The 24,873-nt window shown below is 45.1% G+C and overlaps 1 protein-coding gene across 6 annotated transcripts in view; it reads right to left on the reverse strand.

The window, feature by feature from the left end:
- Positions 1–5,457: 5,457 nt before the first annotated feature.
- Ada2a (Transcriptional adapter 2A) overlaps positions 5,458–24,873 on the reverse strand; it is a 134,395-nt gene continuing 114,979 nt past the window's right edge. For all 6 annotated transcript variants that reach the window (XM_055065679.2, XM_050169422.3, XM_072287043.1 and 3 more), the window contains 3 exons: positions 24,769–24,850; positions 8,666–8,739; positions 5,458–5,879 (listed from right to left, as the gene is read on the reverse strand). In XM_055065679.2, coding sequence (XP_054921654.1) covers positions 5,688–5,879; positions 8,666–8,739; positions 24,769–24,850 — 348 coding nt within the window. In that variant the 3' untranslated portion in view covers positions 5,458–5,687. The remainder of the gene's footprint in view (positions 5,880–8,665; positions 8,740–24,768; positions 24,851–24,873) is intronic.

Here is a 24,873-nt window from a genome sequence, read left to right on the forward strand (position 1 = left end):
GGCTTGGACGAGCGCTCCTTCTTGCATGGCATGTGTACACTCGGCGGTAGTCTCTGACGTCTGTTTTCATGCTCGTGCGGTCTATTGAGTATGACGTGGCGTCTTCTACATGGAAAATGGTTCTGTGAGAAGTACTGAAGTGGTTTAAGCTGGCATGGCTGCACTTTCAGTTGGCGTTGAAGTGGACAGAGCACATGGCACGATGTGTTCGTCTGTATTTGAGTCTATAATCATCCTCCGAAATCAATTGTGTATTTCTGAAAATTCCATTCACTGATGTGACCTTATATCGGTATTCTTCATTGGTTATAAGCTGCATTTCAGGAGCAATGAAAGATGCGCGATGATCGTAACAGCGTAGGTGCCATTCTGCTATGGTATAAGTTGTGCTGTTATTCTTTGACAAGCATTGAAACTGTTAGCTGTAGATTCCATGGCTACTTCTTTCGGTGGACGTGGTTTCCACCCATGAATAAAATATTCTTGGTTAGTAATAACGGCATGCTTGACAGAGTGAATTACACTTGTCCAGCAAAGCGACCATTCTTGAACTGCGCGAGCATTCGAAACAGTGGTAGATACTGGAGTAGATATGTTTTTGCTCGATATAGCGCATGGTCCAAGTATGGAACATATGGTTTATAGATCTACAAATGTTGTGCAGCATGACCATGCGAGGTTTTAGTGCGGTGTTAGCCTATTTTCTCTTTTTTTTCTTTTGAGAAAGGATGATAACAGAATTTTTTTTCCGGTTTTGTACATCCCGTTTTGTATGATGCCCTCAACCGTATTACGGAAATTTTGTCCTCACAAATAGCCATCGCATTCTTTTTATGTGATCCCTCTATGATATTATGGCTTTACAGGGGAAGAGAGGCTGTGCCAAAGCACATAGCTTATATATGTATCATGCTGGTTCACGAACCTCAGTGATCACTTTGTTGAGCAGCGCCATCGGCCTCATACAGGAGGCCACCATAGATGTATCATAGTGATTTGAACTTTAGACTTGAAATGTGTGAGAACAATGCCGGTGTATCCCGAATGTTTGAGTGCACCTGGCACTCAGATGTTTTATTGTTGCCTTAGGTTGGCCATACGCAAGCATGTACTTTTATGTTTTAGTTTCTATGCCAAGCGATCAGATAATGAGCAGATTTTCGATTTCCTGGCAATACACAGACACCAGTTCTCTTCGTTAACTAAAACCGATACACCCAAAATAGTTCACAACACATACACACCGCGGCTGATGATGCGCATCACATGTTTGCGCCCCCAAGAGATATTTCCGCGTACTGTAGTTACCGATGCTCTGAAAGGCTACACACTGGTTCTCCAACGACCTTGTATGTATGAACATTCCAGTGAATTTCACAATCTACGAGCTAAAACTTCTCCAAATCATTTTGCAGCATGTGACAGCAATACTTTTAAGCAGCACTGTGCCGAATCACACAAGCCAGAAATGAGGAAAGGCTCGCCGTGCACCCTTTCCTCCTCGCCCGAAACCTTCATGTTTGCACAGCGTAAAAGACAAGGACTGAAGAAAGAACACAACACAGGCGCTGTGCAACACAGCACCTGTGCTGTGTTGCACCAACTCTTCCCAACTCGCCCAGCTTCCAACTTATAAAGTTGTATACCTTCTTGTCCAGTCTGGTTTCTGCTGGAGTACACGCAAAGTGGCGGGCAAGCTTGTGCACAACCCTATCTGTTCATTTGCTGCAGTGACCAACTGCTGCACCTTCCATTGAGCTGCCCCGCCAGAATAACCCATGTGAAAAATGCTATGGCCACGAAAAGCCAAAATGGAGCCCTTAACAACACATTGCCTCAGGGGCACCGTGCATCAATTCACTGTATTTACTGGAACCTAGGCCGATCATGATCATCAGCAGCAGCCTGGTTATGCCCACTGCCGGGCAAAGGCCTCTCCCATACTTCTCCAACTACACCGGTCTTGTACTAATTGTGGCCATGTTGTCCCTGCAAACTTAATCTCATCCGCCCACCTAACTTTCTGCCGCCCTCTGCTACGCTTTCCTTCCCTTGGAATCCATTCCGTAACTCTTAATGACCATCGGTTATCTTCCCTCCTCATTACGTGTCCTGCCCATGCCATTTCTTTTTCTTGATTTCAACTAAGATATCATTAACTCGCGTTTGTTCCCTCACCCAATCTGCTCTTTTCTTATCCCTTAACGTTACACCTATCATTCTTCTTTCCATAGCTCGTTGCGTCGTCCTCAATTTAAGTAGAACCCTTTTCGTAAGCCTCCCAGTTTCTGCCCCGTACGCGAGTACTGGTAAGACACAGCTGTTATAAACTTTTCTCTTGAGGGATAATGGCAACCTGCTGTTCATGATCTGAGAATGCCTGCCAAACGCACCCCAGCCCATTCTTATTCTTCTGATTATTTCAGTCTCATGATCCGGATCCGCAGTCACTACCTGTCCTAAGTAGATGTATTCCCGTACCACTTCCAGTGCCTCACTACATATTGTAAACTGCTGTTCCCTTCCGAGACTGTTAAACATTACTTTAGTTTTCTGCAGATTAATTTTTAGACCCATTCTTCGGCTTTGCCTCTCCAGGTCAGTGAGCATGCATTGCAGTTGGTCCCCTGAGTTACTAAGCAAAGTAATATCATCAGCGAATTGCAAGTTACTAAGGTATTCTCCATTAACTCTTATCCCCCAATTCTTCCCAATCCAGGTCTCTGAATACCTCCTGTAAGCACGCTGTGAATAGCATCGGAGAGATCGTATCTCCCTGCCCGACGCCTTTCTTTATTGGGATTTTGTTGCTTTCTTTATGGAGGACTACGGTGGCTGTGGAGCCTCTATAGATATCTTTCAGTATTTTTACATACGGCTCGTCTACACCCTGATTCCGCAATGCCTCCATGACTGCTGAGGTTTCGACTGAATCAAACGCTTTCTCGTAATCAATGAAAGCTATGTATAAAGGTTGGTTATATTCCGCACATTTTTCTATCACCTGATTGATAGTGTGGATATGGTCTATTGTTGAGTAGCCTTTACGGAATCCTGCCTGGTCCTTTGGTTGACGGAAGTCTAAGGTGTTCCTGATTCTATTAGCAATTACCTTAGTAAATACTTTGTAGGCAACGGACAGTAAACTGATCGGTCTATAATTTTTCAAGTCTTTGGCGTCCCCTTTCTTATGGATTAGGATTATGTTAGCGTTTTTCCAAGATTCCGGTACGCTCGAAGTCCTGAGGCATTGCGTATACAGGGTGGCCAGTTTCTCTAGAACAATCTGCCCACCATCCTTCAACAAATCTGCTGTTACCTGATCCTCCCCAGCTGCCTTCCCCCTTTGCATAGCTCCCAAGGCTTTCTTTACTTCTTCCGGTGTTACCTGTGGGATTTCGAATTCCTCTAGACTATTCTCTCTTCCATTATCGTCGTGGGTGCCACTGGTACTGTATAAATCTTTATAGAACTCCTCACCCACTTGAACTATCCTATCCATATTAGTAAAGATATTGCTGGCTTTGTCTCTTAATGCATACATCTGATTCTTGCCAATTCCTAGTTTCTTCTTTACTACTTTTAGGCTCCCTCCGTTCCTGAGAGCATGTTCAATTCTATCCATATTATACTTCCTTACGTCAGCTGTCTTACGCTTGTTGATTAACTTGGAAGGTTCTGCCAGTTCTATTCTAGCTGTAGGGTTAGAGGCTTTCATACATTGGCGCTTCTTGATGAGATCTTTCGTCGCCTGCGATAGCTTACTGGTATCCTCTCTAACGGAGTTACCACCGACTTCTGTTGCACACTCCTTAATGATGACCGTAAGATCGGCGTTCATTGTTTCAACACTAAGGTCCTCTTCCTGAGTTAAAGCCGAATACCTGTTCTGTAGCTTGATCCTCTAATTCCTCTATTTTTCCTCTTACCGCCAACTCATTGATCGGCTTCTTATGTGCCAGTTTCTTCCGTTCCCTCCTCAAGTCTAGGCTAATTTGAGTTCTTACCATCCTATGGTCACTGCAGCGCACCTTGCCGAGCACGTCCACATCTTGTATGATGCCAGGGTTAGCGCAGACTATGAGATCTATTTCATTTTTAGTCTCGTCATTCGGGCTCCTCCACGTCCACTTTCAGCTATTCCGCTTGCGGAAGAAGGTATTCATTATCCGTATATTATTCTGTTCTGCAAACTACTAATAACTCTCCCCTGCTATTCCTAGAACCTATGCCATTATCCCCCCCTGACTTGTCTCCAGCCTGCTTCTTGCCACCTTGGCATTGAAGTCGCGAATCAGTATAGTGTATTTTGTTTTGACTTTACCCAACGCGGATTCCACTTCTTCATAGAAGCTTTCGACTTCCTGGTCATCATGACTGGATGTACGGGTGTAGGCCTGTACGACCTTCAATTTGTACCTCTTGTTAAGTTTCACAACAAGACCTGCCACCCTCTCGTTAATGGTGTAGAGTTCCTGTGTGTTACCAGCCATATCCTTATTAATCAGGAATCCGACTCCTAGTTCTCGTCTCTCCGCTAAGCCCCGGTAGCACAGGACGTGCCCGCTTTTTAGCACTGTATATGCTTCTTTTGGCCTCCTAACTTCACTGAGCCCCATTATACCCCATTTACTGCCCTCTAATTCCTCCAATGGCACTGCTAGACTCGCCTCACTAGATAACGTTCTAGCGTTAAACGTTGCCAGGTTCATATTCAAATGGCGGCCTGTCCGGAGCCAGGGATTCTTAGCACCCTCTGCAAAGTCGCACGTCTGACCGCTGCCGTGGTCAGTTGCTTCGCAGCTGCTGGGGACTGAGGGCCGGGGTTTGATTGTTGTGTTCATATAGGAGGTTGTGGCCAAGTACTGCACCAGGGTGGCCAATCCTGCTCTGGTGAGGGAGTGCGTTACCGGTTCTGGTCACCGGGATCAGGCCACACTCCAGGCCTGTTCATGCAATTTTATCAACACGTGGATTTTTTTTTTTTTAATCCGGTGGAAAATTGCGCGGCACCGGGATTCGAACCACAGACCTCTTGCACGTGAGGCGGGTGTTCTACCTCTACGCCACCGCTGCGTAGAGTACGAAAGTCAGGGGTCAGAAGTCAGGAGTACAAAAACAATGTACGAAAGTCAGGGGTCAGCTTAGATTTCAGGATATGGTTTGGCCACCAGACGCTGCCGACTTCAAAAAGGTAGATTCCACAAGGTGGACAATAATGTTGTTGATTTTATAAGCACACAATGAGAACTGGGAATGTTCATAATGATGGAGATCATACAAGTGAAGGCGAAGGAGGTCACAGATGTTCAAGGCATTGCTCCGAACAAGTTCTGATGGCTCTCTACTTTGACATGAATTCTTCACGTCTACTTCACCTCAAGCAGTGAACTGGGTTACAGCGGCATAGGACGAAACTCCGTTTGATTTGATAATGCGAGATGCAAGTGCAACATCTCAGAACTGTTGTGTGTTTATTTCAGTCAGATGCATTTTCAGTTTGGCTTATATTTGAGGAAAGATACTTTTTATCTTCAAACTTTCAGGGGTCAGCCTAGAATTGAGGTCATCTTAGATTTGAGTAAATACAGTAAATCCATAGTAATGCACATCTGAACAGTAGTAAAGAAACAGGTGCAAATGTGTATTTCACACTTAAAACAGAAGTCTGGATTGTTGCCCTTTTCTTAATGTACATCTTTTTTGACAATTCCTTCGGCCAGCAGGAAGTCGTAGAGCTTCCTCGTCTTGTTGACATCAATCTTGATGATTGCTCGTGCATTGGCAAGGCGCAGCGAGCCCAGCTTCTCGTATTCGTTGACAAGAAGTCCCTTGAAATGGAGGTACATTTCTGGCACTATGCGGAGACCTGCACACAGCTGAAACATGCCATGCAAATCATGTAGCACAACACAACTGCACACAGCACTTAACCCTGCTTATCACTGAACTGTTGCAGACAGCACCATCAGTAATGCCAAATTATGGCACTTCCTTTGTTGGCTGGCTAGAGCGCATTTAAATACAGATGTTTGTGATGACCACATGATGCCAGAAGTGCACTTGAGCTGTTTGCTTTTTCATTTGCTCAGTGAATCCAGGATTCTTGGTCTTCCCTACCGGCACAGGATGGTGCTGCAGTGATATTACCATCCACCAAATGTGGTGCAAACAGCACTGCAGTTTCGCCCCCCAATGTGAGCTCTGAGCATCAAAAACAAGTTGCACGCCATTTGTCGGCCCACAACGAAATCTGCAAGCTTGTTACAAATAAAGGACTGAAACAGGTGTGTAGTGCAAAAAAATGCCTTTATATACACACATTCCCTTACTTCGCCTGAATGGATGCACCTGTCGTGTCCCGTGTGCAGAGTGTTGTTTTCTAGTTGAAAGATGGTGACATGCTTCGATTTAGGAGCGAATTTGTGTCTAGAAAAGGCCAATACTGGCACCACATGGCATTTCAAAGGCTTTCCCACTGGCAGTCTATAGACACGGTAGCAAAGTAGGTGCTGTAAGTAGCGCAATAGGGTGTCCCAAATTTAAACACTGTCACAAGGACACCCTAACTAAAGATAGTGTTAAACCGCAATATATAGCAGTCAGTTGTTCAGACTAACTATACATAACTTTAAACCGAACATATTATACAGTAAGGCATAGACTATGCAGAAACTACATACCAAGACCAAAACAGTCTTTAAAAGAAAAAGAAACCTGCAAACATGACTCTGTACGAGAAGAACAATATAATATGCACTGTTCTAAAAAGCAGTTTCCGAGTAAACGAAGAAATGAATGTAATGAGGAACATGAGTTGATTTCATCTAAGATGCTATTCCAGTTTGATATCGCAGCAAAATAGGCAGTTCTCTTCCCACAATTAGTTCTAGCTTTTGGGCGTAGAAGGTTGTGCAGTTCTGTAAATCTGATTTTGCTAGTTATCAATAACATAATAAACAGTAAAAACTTCAACAGATGCCTCTTTGTTCATTTGACAAGATGAAGATTAGTAGCTTATGAGAAAGGAACTCATAGAAAGGAAGGAAATTTAATCTTTTATACAGTAAAACCTCGTTAAACCGTACCCGCTTAAACAGTAGTTTCGTTTTAAAAGTGGTAAAGTCAAATCCCCGACTCAGCGGCCATCGAACATAATGTGTTTTGTATCCACATAAACCGTACAAGCTTATTGCGTACGCATTGGTTAAAACGTACAGTTTCCACTTTTCTTCGCGCAAACATGGCGGTGCGTCGTCTCTATTGGGCGGCCCAGCAGAACAACAAGCCTCAGAAATCAGAACAACGGCCTCCAAGCGCCCTGCGCGTTTGCGCGTGAAGCCACATCAACATCAACATCATTTCAGCGCCGTGCCAGAGAGCGTTGTGGCGTCGTGCAAGCGAGAACTCGCATCATGCCGAAGCTCGGATAAAAAAGACGCCGGGTGCTCAGCATTGAAGAAAAATTAGACATCATCCGTGCTATCGAACATGACATGAAGAAGTTGGCGCTGGCATGCGACAGTGATCTGCTGTTGACAACGGTGTGTGGCATTTGGAATACGAAGAAGTTGCTCGGCAGCGCTGCTGTGACCGTGAAGAGGTGTCGGCTACGAGGTTCGACTTTTCGCCATCGTTGCCTCTGTTGTTGCCGAAGTGTCAACTAGCAACAGCGATGAGGACGACACGGAAAGCGACAGCATGGGCGATTCAGGCCAACAGTGGCAGAAGCTGCGCGTTACATTAGCCTCATGAACGCAATCGTCGCGATGAGAACAGCACCGTGCAATGAAAAGGGCGCCCCAGGACTTCTGCAGCACCACCGCGCGTGTGCACGGAGAATACGTAACACCAACGAGGAATCTGCCATGCGAGTGTTTGCCGAGAAGAGGGGGCTGGCTGAAAAGCTGGCATGCAGCTTCAGTAAGTTTGAGGCCGCTGTCGTCGTGCTAGGCCGCTGTGGCATCAAATGAAAGTAACACTTTTGTCGCGCGAAGTGAATAAGTACTGCATGTTTTTCCCCTTTCATCGCACTTCTCTGAGTTCCGTGTTCTGTTTTCGACAGGTAAGTGGGCGATCTCATGCTATTTCGGTTAAACAGTACTACCGTTTAGTACGTACTTTTTCCGAGCTCCAGCCAACTACGGTTTAACGAGGTTTCAGTGTAAATGGGAGGAGAATCTCGAAGGCCTTACATAGCACTTTGTAAACAACGCATTAGAAAAAAATAATAACAAAAGCATGAAACTGTTCACCTTGTTTAAGCAAAGCTAATACCAAGCCCTAACAAGATGTGCGATGATGACACTACCATAACTAAAAATAGTACATTCTATTTCCCTAACTATCAGCGACATTATCAGTCAACCTGGGTCATTTAAAGAACATACAGTTAAACATGACATTTAAAGAACATACAGCAATGACAATGCACTTTTATATAATTAAACTAATTTTCAGAGCTGGTCACATTTTGGAATGCAGAACTCTCCCTTGAGATTGCGGGGCCACAAGCACTTGGTGCCAAATAATTAAGTGTTTCAATGACCACCAGCTTTGCAACGTAGCACCAACACAACACCTTGAAGCTGAATAGAATTTCAAAATTACCACGGCTACTAACTCGCTATCCATCGATAAGTGCCCGTGTAACAGATGCACTTACCTCCCGCTCCTGAGTGTTGAGCTTCTCATAACCGGGCATGCCCTCAATGGCAAGTGGTGGGGCTGTCCGTCGTCCTGAGGGCACACAAAATTAGATCAAGCTTGTCCAAAATGAAACAACTGCTGACAACCATGTGCAGACCCAACAAGCTGAGAAACCAGTCCAATCACTGCTGAATGTTATACTATTTAAAGAAGGCTGGCTGGTTAACAAGTAATGCGATCCTGGCACTGAAAGAACCGATGATACAGCAAGATTCATACAGGGCAAGCAACAACTAGGCTTTTCTACACAGTGACATTGCATAAAATGTAGTCACAATGTTAGAAGCACCCATAAGTGATTGCACTGCCCAACTTGATCACATTAGACTCTTTTTTTCCTGATGACGACAGCCAATCTGCAGAGGTCTCACAGGACTGTGTCATCAAACACAACTCTAGCCAACATGTGCTATGGCTGCTGCCATGCCAAGCAACTGTGACACAGGCACATGCATTGTGCGCTATAACTGAAGCAATAGTGGATGCTGGTGGTGATGTTGCCAGTGTGCCCACTTAAAAGAATGGCCCACACTGGAAGGGTGCGGTGTTTCACTGAATTTCCCAGCCTACTTCATGGCATTCCCCTCATTTTCGTAGAATAAGTGTCAAATGCTTTTAATGAACTAGTTGACACTAGTCAAAACACATGCACATTGTTGGAAACATTCTTGAAAACATCTTAAGCCAACATCAGCGCTTCTTCGGCTATCGTAAGGCTGAGTTCTTGCTTTACTGAACCAACCCAGTGAGCCAGTGAGGACCTTTTTCCCAGTCAGTTGTCACACCTGCCTAAGCATACAGGAATGCAGAGTTGCAAGGCATGGTGTGACTGCAATTCACGGCACAAAACCAACACAAGCCCTGCATAAGTGGCTTGCATGCCAGCTCCTCCTGCAGGCACTGTTTTTCGGCCACACCGTTTCTTCTACAGCATCTCAGGTCAACCTGGTGCTCTGAAGAACCCCCCCCCCCACCCACCACCACCACCTTTCCATGCACACAAAAAGAAACGTTTTCGAGTGGCTGACCACTATGTGCTCTTGAAAGAGACAGAAGGCCCTACCAAATGCCATAATTAGTGATGCAGTCGTGATCCAGCCACGGCAACTTCTGGAGAAATTTTTTTGAGCAGGAAGAATGCTATTTTGGGGCACCTTTGTATCAGAATTTGATCTTAAAGCAGCCTGGGAGCAGTTCTTTCCAGCTTCACTTATTTACTCTTAAAGAAGCTCGGAAATCGCTATGCCCTAGGCCAAGAGGTAGATAGACTGCAGATAGACTCCGCACCTAGCATGCAGAGATACATACCAGATGTTATAAAGTGGAAACTACTACCCTGTAAGTTTTGTCAATTTCAATATAGACATTTGCACCAGAAGAGCTTCGGCATAGTATCTGTGCCGCCGTTCCAATACTAAGTAAGGGTACAACTGCATATGCGAATCAGCCTGCTTAACAATGCAAGCTAGACACTCAACGTGCTTGGCGAATGATACAGAGTGGCCCCACCTGCTTGCAGCTTATTGCAAAGCCAGCCGCGAAAGTGCACTCAGAAGCCCATAGAGCAATACTTTTTTTCGTGAGAAGAGCTACAACTAAGGTACTGCTGACTGGCAAAATTCTATGAAGCTATACTACTCTGTCATAGTTCAAACTAGGTGTCATGAACACGCTGATTTTACTAAACACTAAAGAGGATGTGGAAAGTACAGTAGCAGACAGATTTTTCAGACTCCAAAAATTTGTACTTGTTAGATATTCCGGACTTCATAAATGCACCTTCAGGGTTCCCACAGAGCTAACGCATTTTCGCGACCGACTTTTCAGACGAATTTGGGTGCCGAAGTTCGACTTTCCAGAATAGATTGCTCATTCCAAGCCACGCTACCTGATCTTGGAGATCGCCATGTTGGATTTTACGCTCGCTTGGCCAGAGTTGGCTTCCAGTGGCCAGCTCTATGGGCTACATTCAATGGTCAGGCGGGGCAGCGATCGGCTCAGCTGTCAGCGCCACCATGTCAGTTCTACAAAACACCGAGGCGGCTACTGCTACGGAGGCATGCTTTTGCAGTGCTCGTTGGAATTTGTCGGTCATTCTAAATTGCAGTTTTAGGGCAATGGAAGACATCAAGGTCCACTTTGGGCCACTGACACTTGAGAAAGAACTTGAAATTTACGACTACAACCATGTATATCATGTCAAAGAAGTTAACAGCACAGACATTGCAGCGAAGTGCTTAAATTAAATTATAAGGTTTTAGGTGCCAGAACAACCATCTGATTATGAGGCACACCGTAGTGGGAGACTTCGGAATGATCTGGACCACCTGGGGTTCTTTAACAAGGACCTAAATCTAAATACACAAGCGTTTTTGCATTTCACCCCCATCGAAATGCAGACGCCGTGGCCGGGATTTGATCCCGCGGCCTCATGTTTAGCAGCGCAACACCATAGCCACTAAGCAACTGGCGCAGGTCGGGAAGTGTTTGTCACAACAAAGCAAGCATGCTTATGATGTCAAACTCAAAGTAAGTTAACAAATCATTATTTTACATCACGCAAGTGAACAAATATGGCCGTGGACGTTTTTGAACTGTCATTTGTAGCTTCATTACTTGGAGCATGCATTGCACCTCACAATTGTAGAAGTTTTGGCGAATTGGCGGGTAAGTGCTTTTTTTCTTCATTGAAAAAGCACATCGAGCACATGCTGGTATTGTCGTTCAGGTTTGAATGCGAGAGGCCATGATTGCTGAAACATAATAGAGAGCAATCAGCTGAGACTAAGCAATGTTAAGACTGAATAAATGTGCACTAATGTGTGTGAGAGAAACTTTAATTTGCAAACACTCGACGTGTGCTGCGGTGTACTCCAACCTTAGTTCTGTTCTTCTAAGTGCGAGAAAACATCGGCACGAATGAGCACAGTTCCAGCAGTGGTGTCTTCATCTTGGCGCAGGAAGAAGCTGCACATTGACTTATTAATGCACAACGAAAAGCACAGTGCACACAAAGCTCCATCCAGCACAGAGCACTTACAAAGCTAGATTTGACACATAACAACCACTGCAAGTTTGTTTTGGGGCGAGACGAGCTAAATAACCATCTAAACCAGTTTACAACAGCAAGAATCAGTTCACACGTTTTTATGCAGTTGTCACTTTATTGTGCGTTTTTTCTATTGCCGTGGCTGGCTCTTCTTTTCTTCTTTTTTTTTTGCATTTACGTCTTAGTTCGTTTAACAGAAATTCACAAGAGCGACACAAACCGCAACGATCTACTTCAGCCAACGGTTGCTTCCCACGGTTTTGAAGGGAAGCAGTACAAAGTTGTTGTAGATCCTCTTCACAGTTGTGATAATCTTCCACACAGCAGCATCTGCGCTTGTTCTTTTCGTTCACACTTCTCACGGAGAAGCTGCCAAGATGCTGCGGTGAATCCATTGAAAAATTGGAAAAGCAGGCTTTCAGGCTTGCCAGAGCGTGCAACGAACAATGGCGAAATGTAGTGAGGGCCTACTCGCAGCTGCTCACTGCCATTGCTAGGTGGCGCAACATGTACAGGCAAACTTCATTGCAGGGTGTCTGTAGCCTTCAAGATTAGGATGCGCTCGCGATCCCCATGTCTCGGAGGCCATGCCCGCTCTTCCTTGGCTGAAAAAACGCCCCAGGGGACAGCACTCTTCTTTTTTTTTTTTTTTTCGGTCAGCACTATCACCATAAGGACTTAAAGGGAAGCTGAAGAGTCTGTCGAATTCAATAAGACGCTCATATACGGATGCGGCAACCTTATAAACCATGAAGGTAAAATTATGGGGAGGGATTTTTCACTTAGGAGCGACGCAATCGTCGGTTAAAATTGCGCTGTAGCTCCGCCCCCCGTCGAGCGCCGCGCGCTGCTGCTGACGCTGACGATGAGAGCTGAGACCGGAAACGGCGGCGTAGTGACGTCAACACTAGTGTTCCGCTCCTTCGCAGCCTCCGCGACCGTGCCTGACCGGGCTTATTTCTGCGTGCGTGCCGTCCTAATCTGCTTCGCTCGACCCTACATTCCTTTATTTGTGTGTATATAGGAGTGGTAGTTGACGTGCACAGCATCAATTGAACTTGTAGGCCGATCATGCCGGCATTCTGCACAGCCTACGCTTGCACGAACACCAGCGGCCGCGACGATGTTCCGATGTTCCATTAGTTCCTGCAAGACAAGAAGCTTTCAGCTAAGTGGGAGGCTGCTGTGAAGCGAAACAACTTCAAGCGCTCAAGAACAAGTGTTGTGCTCTAACCACTTCCGTGACGATTACTACCAGTGTTTATCAATAATGCGTGCTTTGGGTTCTCCTAAAAAAATGGTTAGCACGCTGAACGGAAGGTGCATGTTTATCACCCACCCTTGACGCAGGTTTCACCGCCAAGTGCCGCGAATTTTCTATTCACACGTGTGTTGTGAAACAGCCTGCATGCAGCTACCATAACGCAGTGCAAGCGTAAAGTTTGCATGTGTTGGAAAGCCTGCTCACGCCAAGACGCTGCACTCCCCCTTCTCTCGCACACATAAGAAACCGACTATCTCCCGTAGCCGACTGAATTTGCCGGTTACGAGTAGCGTGCGGATGGCGCGCTGATGAAGGTTCTATACTACACGTGCTACATCATCATCATCATCAGCCTGATTACGCCCACTGCAGGGCAAAGGCCTCTCCCATACTTCTCCAACTACCCCGGTCATGTACTAATTGTGGCCATGTTGACCCTCCAAACTTCCTAATCTCATCTGCCCACCTAACTTTCTGTCGCCCCCTGCTACGCTTCCCTTCCCTCGGAACACGTGCTACAACAGCCGGTAAACTTTTCCCGCGTTTAAACCGTCTGTGTAGATTGCCAACAGCTTTGGGGCAGCGCACAAATGCTGAAGATCGCATCACCGTTTACGTTCTACGAGGAGGCATGCAGGAACATAACACTACAGTTGTTTGCCAGGAAACGTACTCAATGGAACGCTGAATGCAGCTTAGCAAAAAACATACTCGCCAAAGAACCTTTCCAACACAAGAAGATGCTAACACTTCGCCTTCGTTCGCGTGGAAAGCAGTGCTTGCACCAGCATTTTTTGCTTCTTGGAGAGGCCGGCTCTTCGCAATCGGCTCGCACATGTAGTACGTACAAGTATGTACGTACATGTAGTATGTACAAGTATAAACCCCTTACAAGTGATCTTGCACGCGACAGCGAAAGCGCTACAAGCGAGGCGATGGCTGTCGCGTTCACTCGTCGTCTGCAAGCCGAACTCCACGCGAGCGACGGCTTTGAGCAACGACTTCCCGGAATGAGGGCAGCAATATACGCGCCGAAACTAGCGTGACGCATGCTTTATCAATTTAAGCTGATGTATTTTACTGAAGAAGGAGCATGAAATATTTCTGAAGGTCTTGCACTAGGTTCTTATTCTTGCACGTATAAAATTCAATAGTTTGCTCGTTCCGTGCGACAAACAGCAGTATTTGAGTTATGTACATCCAGTTCCGGCTTCGCACAATTGGCTAGTCGCTCATAGCATTTCAGGGCAACGAGCGACGAGTTCTAGATTTCTAGAAACGAGCGATCGAGCGACAACACCGATCGATTTGTTCAAGCGACGGCCCGTTTTGTCGCTCAAAGCCGTCGCCCGTCACCGTCGCGCGCAAAATCGCTCTCGTAGAGTTTGGACTTAACGCCGAACTCCTCAGGGAAACGCAAGCTCTCGTAAATTTCCATGACCGTCTCAGCAAAACACCACCAAACTACTTTGCACCGTGCTTCGTGTGTAGCGGCAGCAGTCGGTCCGGACGAACACCATTGTTGACGTCACGAGGCGCCCGACCAATCACAGGCGGAAACGAGGCGCGCGAGCTGGGCGCGTCTGCTGCTGCACTTTTCGTCGAAATGAAATATGTTTGCACTTTCTTTCGCTCAATTTCGATGCGATATTCGAATTCAGAGGGTTGAAAACCACGGCGTACTGCTCTTCACTCATTTTTTCTCGAATACCTTTCAGCTTCCCTTTAATGTGCAATCAGCTTTTTTTTTCTTTTTTTCTTTTTTATTAAAGTCTCGGTTGACATTTTGCATGTGGTGTCCTGAGAGCCGGTTGTCTCGGAGACATCACGTCTTCGTGCATGTTTATACAGCTTCGCATCTGTGTGACCGGCACCACCTCCTGTGCCTTCGCGAGAGCCAAGTGGTGCGAAAAAACGTGGCTTGTTTCTTCGACATCCATGGCGATCTCTGCCAATGAAGATCACCAACGCGGTGATGCTCTTGTCGACTGTATACGGAGACGACGTCACTCCTGCGCAAATCTAAGCAAATCTGCTTGCCTCCATGCGATGCCCTGCCCTTAAAGGCAGGGCATTATTAGGGATTTTCTTAAGCCGCTCTAAGCCTTAAATATTTCATTTTTCTGACTATTTTTCAGTTCCCGCGAGGTACGGAAAATCGGTCGGCTACTGCACATGAGTAAAATTTTACCACTGTGCCTCTCCTACGCTTAAGAAGAAGCTTTAATTCTAGCCCAACTGGAATGCTGCCTATTCAAATACATGTAAAACACCAAAACACCTTTCTGATATAACAACTAAGCCGATTTTAATGAAATTTGTTGAATTAGAGAGGAAGTTAAATTCTAATGACTGTTAGAAGTGGAATCTGGATTTAGGGTCTTAATGCTCTAAAACGGATTTTCAAAAATTGGTAACTTTCAAAAAAATAGAAGCACGAGTTTACAAATCCGTAACTCTGCACCAAGAACAGAAATTGCAGGTGTGTAAATGGCATTCATTAGAGCAACCAAAGAAGACTAATTTGATATGTCAATTTATACCTTACGTGAATGTGTTACATTGTTTACAATGGTTCTGCAAAAGTTCTACTCACATATTTATTTATTTTCACATACTACAGCCCCTGGTGGGGCTATAGCAGGAGTGGATAATACTACCGTATTTACTCGCATAATGATTGCACTCACGTAATGATTGCACCCCTGAATTTTGTCGTCAAAATTCATTTCTTGTTATTTCCTGTGTAATGATCGCACCTCGAATTTGCCGCAGTGATATGTCGTCTGCCAAGTCTAGCTAATAATGATCGCACTATCTGTCGAATGCTACATGAACGACTCTTCAAGACAAACCAAGCGGTCTGCAATGCAACAAACATTCTTAAGTAGATGCCCCATTTCATTCCTTTCATCACGTTCCGCACTTCAATGACAAAAAAAAAGAAAGCACAAGCAAACTTGCCTTTATTATGTGTAGGCTTTATAATGGTTGTGGTCAACAACAACAAAAAAAAAAAAAGGCGCCTTTCAATTCTTTTCGTCTGCACTCGTGGGCACGCAACAAATCGCGAGCGATAACGATAGCAGCCCCGTTTACACTGATACGTTAGAAGTGTACCCTATTCATACGCCGACGCTTGTAACACGGCTATGATATTCACCCACCCTTAGCAGAAACGTGCCGTATTAGGATTGTAGCGAAGACAAATGCCGCAGTTTCCGCAGCATGTCTGCTATGTGTTCCTATGTCACTGGCAGCTAAGCGTGCCCTTCTGTTTCTGTCCCCTCAAAGTAGACATGGCTACGTCATTGCCGCAAACTTGCCGATATTAACAATATTATTCATTACTGATATAGAAGAAACTGTTTCAATGCACGTAATGTACTCACGAGAAGAAAAAATCCGTTCAGCGCATTCGGCTTGCTTCGCTGGCCACCATTTTTGTTTTGGTGTCCCGCACTACATACAGGGGCAGCTGCCTATTTGTTGACCTGTTGTCATCCCGCAGCAAATGCGGGATGAAAAAAATTTTTTTTTTCTTTGCGGGAAATTTAACTCGTGTAATGATCGCACCCCTGAATTTGCGTCAATATTTATTGACAGAAAAGTACTATAATTATGAGTAAATACGGTATTTAATACAAAAAAGAAATACAAGAGGCAACAAAGAAAGAAAGAAGAATATTAGTGGTTTATCTGAGAGCCATGCATAATACGTCAATCTTGTCCGCTTTAGATGTACTATTAGGTGCAATTTACAGAGTAGTGGTATCATTTTTCATTGCTGAGTTACACAGTTGTAGACTTGATAGTTTCATTTCCTGAAAATTTGGAGTTTTTGCCCAGTTTTATTTAAAGATTGACCTATATCGAAAATTGGCAACCAACAGTCACTAGATTTTAACTATTCTTTTTTAATGCAACAAAGCTCAACAAATTTGGCGCACCGGTTGCCGAGAAAAACGCTGTTGTTCCAAAGAAAGTCTGCGGTGCCCTTGACACTTACATTACAATATGAGCTGCTCTTACTGGCAAGCAAACCAGTAGTTTCTGACAAGCACCTCTTTCCATGCTCATTGCCGTCACTATCTAGCCTGGACATAACTCTGCTGCAGATTGTGCTCACACTAAAGAAAAACACGTCTGCACAAAACTGTGACAGGTGCTTTGTTCCATGATGAAAGGATTCCAGTGGGAAGCGCTAGGCAGGTGTGGCAGCACAGTGCAGGCATTTAATGTACGGAGCATATGTGTTCTTTACTGACACTCACTCTGGGTACCTTTAAGATGCAGGTGGCAAGACAAAAATTAGTCGCATAAAGATGCCATGCGTCACGTAATAGTGCAAAGGTCTTTACGTCTATAGTGGTGCTTTGTGATGACTATTCGTTTCTTGCGAACTGACTGCAAGCATTGAACATGTTTCACAGAATTGCCATGTCATTGCAAAGAGAAGGTTGTGTTGTAACAGAAGCTGCTATCTTTTTTAAACGGATGCACGAGGCTCAAGTGCTTGTCCCTTGTCATGCTAGACCACTCACTATCCCACCGACGAATCTAGAGCACCTCAATGGATCAACCTACCCACCCTTGCCCTGTACTAGCAAAAATCAACCAACGCTCAATTCTTTGCATTTCAACACTCAGTTCACTTGTCCCACAAGTGAAAACTGCCCAACTGTGTTCACACTACTAAACAATAAGCTAACTGAAAAATTTATCAATAATCAAGCACAAAGCTAAGAACTAGACGCAGTACATGAGCTATGAACTTATAAGTATTATAACTTGAGGAAGAAAAAAATCCCAGACCAGGATGAATTTTTCCTCAACTGTGAGGCTTCCTTTCTGAGAAACCCGTACGTTTTCTTTGTAGCTTCATGCTACACTTGGATGGATGACATTTTCCCTCTCATGAACCTTCTTCCACCTTGCAGGATTCCGCAGAACTTATTTAGCACGTATTATAACTTAGAGACTAGTGACTTATAAGTAAGGGTTATGCAAAGAAAAAAAAATATGCAGTTTCCAAGCATTGTGGGAATCGATGTAAACGAAGCTTTCTTTGCTGTTTTCTTTTATTCATGATAATTTGCGGTGGCTGATGGCAAATGTTTAATTACTTCAACCTTTAGTCCAACACGAGAGAGGCGAGTTGATGTTAAACGTTACCATGCGTGCGCCACTGCTGTTTGCGTAGTACACAGAACACACAGGGGGACATGTTTGCTTCAGGCGTTGTTGTGCGCCATTGTTCATAACCTCTGAGTGGGTTGAGCATTATCATAGCCTTACATGGCACATAGCATCGTGCCAGAAGTATTAAATTTGAATTAGATTATGGGGCTGTATGTGCCAGAACCAGAATCGGATTATGAGGCACGCTGTAGTGGCGGACTCCGGATTAATTTTGACACCCTGGTATTCTTTAACATGTCCTCAAATCTAAGTTCACTCGGGTTTTTTTATTTTGCTCCCATCGAAATGCAGCTGCCGCGGTCGGGATCAAACCCGCGACCTCGAGCAATGCCATAGCCGCAATGCTACCGCAGCGGGCACAGAAGGGTCGTCTAGACTCTGCGGTGCGCTTTAATGCGGTTTTACGTCTTCATGCCCTGCGTAAGTTGTCCGCTTGACAAATGTGCATGGTGTTTATTTTTCAGAAATAGCAGAAGCGTTTGGAATATGAACCTGGCAACGTTTAACGCAAGAACATTATCTAGTGAGGCGAGTCTAGCAGTGCTATTGGAAGAATTAGAGGGCAGTAAATGGGATATAATAGGGCTCAGTGAAGTTAGGAGGCCAAAAGAAGCATATACAGTGTTAAGGAGCGGGCACGTCCTGTGCTACCGGGGCTTAGCGGAGAGGCGAGAACTAGGAGTCGGATTCCTGATTAATAAGAATATAGCTGGTAACATACAGGAATTCTATAGCATTAACGAGAGGGTGGCATGTCTTGTTGTGAAACTTAATAAGAGGTACAAAATGAAGGTTGTACAGGTCTACGCCCCTACATCCAGTCATGATGACCAGGAAGTCGAAAGCTTCTACGAAGACGTGGAATCGGCGATGGGTAGAGTGAAAACAAAATACACTATACTGATGGGCGATTTCAATGCCAAGGTAGGCAAGAAGCATGCTGGAGACAAGGCAGTGGGGGAATATGGCATAGGCACTAGGAATAGCAGGGGGGAGGTATTAGTAGAGTTTGCAGAACAGAATAATATGAGAATAATGAATACCTTCTTCCGCAAGCGGAATAACCGAAAGTGGACATGGAGGAGCCCGAACGGCGAGACTAGAAATGAAATAGATTTCATACTCTGCGCTAACCCTGGCATCATACAAGATGTGGACGTGCTCGGTAAGGTGCGCTGCAGTGACCACAGGATGGTAAGAACTCGAATTAGCCTAGACCTGAGGAGGGAACGGAGGAAACTGGTACATAAGAAGCCGATCAATGAGTTAGCGCTAAGAGGGAAAATAGAGGAATTCCAGATCAAGCTACAGAACAGGTATTCGGCTTTAAGTCACGAAGAGGACCTTAGTGTTGAAGCAATGAACGACAATCTTGTGGGCATCATTAAGGAGTGTGCAATAGAAGTCGGTGGTAACTCCGTTAGACAGGATACCAGTAAGCTATCGCAGGAGACGAAAGATCTGATCAAGAAACGCCAATGTATGAAAGCCTCTAACCCTACAGCTAGAATAGAACTGGCAGAACTTTCGAAGTTAATCAACAAGCGTAAGACAGCTGACATAAGGAAGTATAACATGGATAGAATTGAACAAGCTCTCAGCAACGGAGGAAGCCTAAAAGCAGTCAAGAAGAAACTAGGAATTGGCAAGAATCAGATGTATGCGCTAAGAGACAAAGCCGGCAATATCATTACTAATATGGATGAGATAGTTCAAGTGGCTGAGGAGTTCTATAGAGATTTATACAGTACGAGTGGCGCCCACGATGATAATGGAAGAGAAAATAATCTAGAGGAATTCGATATCCCAGAAGTAACACCGGAAGAAGTAAAGAAAGCCTTGGGAGCTATACAAAGGGGGAAGGCAGCTGGGGAGGATCAGGTAACAGCAGATTTGCTGAAGGATGGTGGGCAGATTGTTCTAGAGAAACTGGCCACCCTGTATACGCGATGCCTCATAACCTCGAGCGTACCGGAATCTTGGAAGAACGCTAACATAATCCTAATCCATAAGAAAGGCGACGCCAAAGACTTGAAAAATTATAGACCGATCAGCTTACTGTCCGTTGCCTACAAAGTGTTTACTAAGGTAATTGCAAATAGAATCCGGAACACCTTAGACTTCCGTCAACCAAAGGACCAGGCAGGATTCCGTAAAGGCTACTCAACAATAGATCATATTCACACTATCAATCAGGTGATAGAGAAATGTGCGGAATATAACCAACCATTATATATAGCTTTCATTGATTACGAGAAAGCGTTTGATTCAGTCGAAACCTCAGCAGTCATGGAGGCATTGCGGAATCAGGGTGTAGACGAGCCGTATGTAAAAATACTGAAAGATATCTATAGCGGCTCCACAGCCACTGTACTCCTCCATAAAGAAAGCAACAAAATCCCAATAAAGAAAGGCGTCAGGCAGGGAGATACGATCTCTCCAATGCTATTCACAGCGTGTTTACAGGAGGTATTCAGAGACCTGGATTGGGAAGAATTGGGGATAAGAGTAAATGGAGAATACCTTAGTAACTTGCGCTTCGCTGATGATATTGCCTTGCTTAGTAACTCAGGGGACCAACTGCAATGCATGCTCACTGATCTGGAGAGGAAGAGCAGAAGGGTGGGACTAAAAATGAATCTGCAGAAAACTAAAGTAATGTTTAACAGTCTCGGAAGGGAACAGCAGTTTACGATAGGTAGCGAGGCACTGGAAGTGGTAAGAGAATACATCTACTTAGGACAGGTAGTGACTGCTGATCCAGATCATGAGAGTGAAATAATCAGAAGAATAAGAATGGGCTGGGGTGCGTTTGGCAGGCATTCGCAGATCATGAACAGCAGGTTGCCATTATCCCTCAAGAGAAAAGTGTATAACAGCTGTGTCTTACCAGTACTCACGTACGGGGCAGAAACCTGGAGGCTTACGAAAAGGGTTCTACTTAAATTGAGGACGACGCAACGAGCTATGGAAAGAAGAATGATAGGTGTAACGTTAAGGGATAAGAAAAGAGCAGATTGGGTGAGGGAACAAACGCGCGTTAATGACATCTTAGTTGAAATCAAGAAAAAGAAATGGGCATGGGCAGGACATGTAATGAGGAGGGAAGATAACCGATGGTCATTAAGGGTTACGGACTGGATTCCGAGGGAAGGGAAGCGTAGCAGGGGGCGACAGAAAGTTAGGTGGGCAGATGAGATTAGGAAGTTTGGAGGGTCAACATGGCCACAATTAGTACATGACCGGGGTAGTTGGAGAAGTATGGGAGAGGCCTTTGCCCTGCAGTGGGCGTAATCAGGCTGATGATGATGATGATGATGACCGTACAGTACCTTGAACTTAAAGTTTATCCCACTAGTCCGCAACCACTGTCCTGTCTACTAGTAGCACTTCCTAGCCTTTTTCACGTCACCTTCTCCCTCTCCCGCCCTCACCCCATGTATGGGAACTGCGAGCCAAGAGCAGCAAGGCTGCTATTTACTCTGTTCGCAACTGTCATTGGTTCTACCCATTCTCTGCCTCCTCTCCCTTCCCCCCTCTCTACTATTCTATCTAGCTTCCCTCTGGACTTGCACGTTAGTAGAAAGGTAAGCACTGCAATTTCTGCAATACTCATGCAGGGGGTCACAGATAATTACAGCTATCAAGAGGCTAATGTGGTGAGGCCCAGGGTTTTCCAGAAGGCATTGTGCATATTCAACGTGGTCCAAAGTCCAAACGAGTTCTTCGCGCCACCTTTCTTCTCTGCTGCTAGCCTGTCATGTATACACACGCTCTGAACCACCCCCCGAAGCAGCATGCCAGATAGCAGCAACAGTGGGGAAGTCAAAGGAAGAGGCCAAAAAAGCTTTGCTTTAAAAAATGAGGCAGTGGTGTGAGCTTGCAAGCTTGCAAAAAAAAAAACAAACTTGCAAGTGCAAAGCTTGCAAAGTGACTTTGCAATGAACTCAGTCACCTTACTTTCACGACTCACCGGTGTGAATGCACAGTTCAATTTGGTGGTGTACCACAAAAGGTGATAATGTTGTCTGATGCGTTGTCAGATTTAATGTGACACATGCCAACCACTTAAGTTGTCGCACAAGATGCCCTTACAACACCAGAGTGTTTATGCATCTTGAATGTTGTAGCCGTCAGCCTATACGTGCTATACGTGAAGCTTGCCGACATCCTTCTCCAAGGCATCCAAGTGCTCCAGGCAGTGCAGCGGAAGGTTGCTCGCGAAAACGAAAGCCTGGAGGAACTGAATCATCTGCCGGACCTCCTTTGAGGACGACGTTGAGGCAGCCTGCTCTACAGCATCATTGCTGCCGTCGTCGCCATTGCTATCTGATGTAAGCACGTTCGCGATGATCGTCTCATTGGTTAGAAGCACTTAGTTTCCAAATCTATAGCCGTGCCCTTTTTTTTTTCACCGGCAATGTCGTGCATTGCCGATGCTCACCAGGTGGATCAGTCATCTTCCGCTTCGGCGGTGAGTCAAGCGAGGGTGAGAAACCGCATGGCCAGGAACGACTTCGAGGTAACTAACTATGACGAACGCGAGCGATTAAGCTGTTTGCAGAACTGTGTTGAATGAGGAGAGAAGTGGTCCTTGAGGGAAGGAAGAAAGGCTAGCACTATCTTCTGCAACTCTTGCGGGAGCACAGCTCGGCGCCAGCAGGGAGGCGGAGGGGGGAGTACAAAATGAATGAGGAGCCAGCGAGCAACATGCGAGCAAGCTGCATGCGGTGCAGTTGGCGCGGTTCATTCGCGTTTCGGAGGGTGGGGCAGCGTAGAGCTATGGGTGCAGCCCATTCGTGTTCAAAGGGGTGGAAGGGCAACGAGAGAGAGCTGCGTGGAGAGGACTAGAAAATGAGTGCACAGCGGCTGTGGGAGCAGCGGCCCATTATGCAGCAGCTTGAATTTCTCGTTTTCTTTTTTTCTTTTCAAGGATTTCGCATTTCACTAACTTTCAGCTTGGACACTCAGCAGCCAGACTTCATCGTTATAACCGATAATGCCGCATCGGGGCATTGTAGTAAGCGGGTTATTTCGCTATGGAAAACATGCAAAAGTTTACGGTGCAGCAGCTTCTCATTGTTATAACCGATGTATTGTTAAAACCAGTATCGTTATAAGTGGGTTCGACTGTATACTGAACTCCTGAGGTCACCTGTATAAATATAAAACAGCATTCAATTTGATGACTGGCATCCACACTTATAGCTATCACCGCCAACCAAAGATGAGTATCCTTTCAAGTTGGTTGTTTGCCTGCCAGCTAGAGCTTATCTTTACCATGTGACGACATTGCTGTATCTTACCTCACTTTAGCAACACAAAATTATGAATCGCAATAGCTTTTCTTCTTTCTAGCCAAGTGCCTGAACTATGCAGAAAAGCCAACTTCTTTTGTGCAAGGTGATCAGAGGAGCCACACACCTTCAACAGCAGCTTGGCGACCTGACCAGCGAGGGATTGCAGACTGCGAGTGTCCATTAGAGAAGTTTAGGTTAGGGGACGCAATCCGCACCCAAGCATTGGGGGATGCAAACTGCCAGTTGTACAAAAGAACACAAAGCGAGCATAACAGAAGAGCCCGCAGAATGAAGTTGCTTGGGTGCCTAACCTAAAACTCTCTATAGTTGCTGCCATCTCTCAAAGCCATTCATTGTATTGTCTGCTGCATCAGATGGCATTACCTACCATCGCAATAGTATAGTCAACTTCTGTTAAGTCGACCCTGATGGGACCGACAAAATTGATTATCTGACAGGTCTAGTTAAGCAAGATGCACAAAAATTTCAAAACACACCGGCGACTCATTCGGCAGTATTTTCTAGCGTCTAATTCACTCCTGAAACGAATGCGCACCTACCTTCTTTGTGTCCAAAGTAGAAAACCAACGTAGAAATTACATTAAAGCTCGTAAACAAAGTAAAAATTTAACCCAATCTTGTATCAAGAAAAGTATGCGTGTTGCACAATGGCAACCAGTTTCTTAAAGTCAGCTTTGCTACAGTACTTTTTTGTTACGCGGTAAAGCATACAAATGTCCGAAAGGCAGTTTTGGTTTTGTATCCGATGTCACTACACAGACAATTTTCGGGCGAATTTTCTTGAAAAGAAAGGTGCACGTTAGTATCGGGTAAATAACGTAAACAGATATTGCAAGTTACGATTACTGTTTGAAGATCTTCCTGGGTAGGCCAGGTATAGGAGCTTTCGATGGGTGATGAGGTATGCTGAGTGCATTCACTGTCCCCTAAGCTTTGCCGGGACCGACACTGTCACACAGGGGTCACTACTGGAATCACCATAGGGTGAGGCATGCTAACTGGCAAATTTCGAACTATCTGGCAAAGATAAACTTTAGGTACAACATAAGAAAAGTATCGGCTTATAGAAATGCATGGGCGCCGGCTGTGCGTGACCTTTAGTTGAGATTGAATTAACTAAAAAATCAAATAAGCCCAAGAGTAATTAAAGGAGGACTACATACAGTTCAAACAAGGTTGCTCTGCAAGACATATTCATATAAAAAAATAAAGCAGCTACTTGCCAAGGCCTTTTGGTGACAATGGTGACAGAGAGGCATCCTTGACAAGCTGCTTGTGTAGCCAAACTTGTGTGGACGTTTCATTCTGTAATGACAAGTTATCAGCCC

This window comes from Dermacentor andersoni, chromosome 3 (assembly GCF_023375885.2).
Source record: "Dermacentor andersoni chromosome 3, qqDerAnde1_hic_scaffold, whole genome shotgun sequence".
NCBI lineage: Eukaryota > Metazoa > Arthropoda > Arachnida > Ixodida > Ixodidae > Dermacentor > Dermacentor andersoni.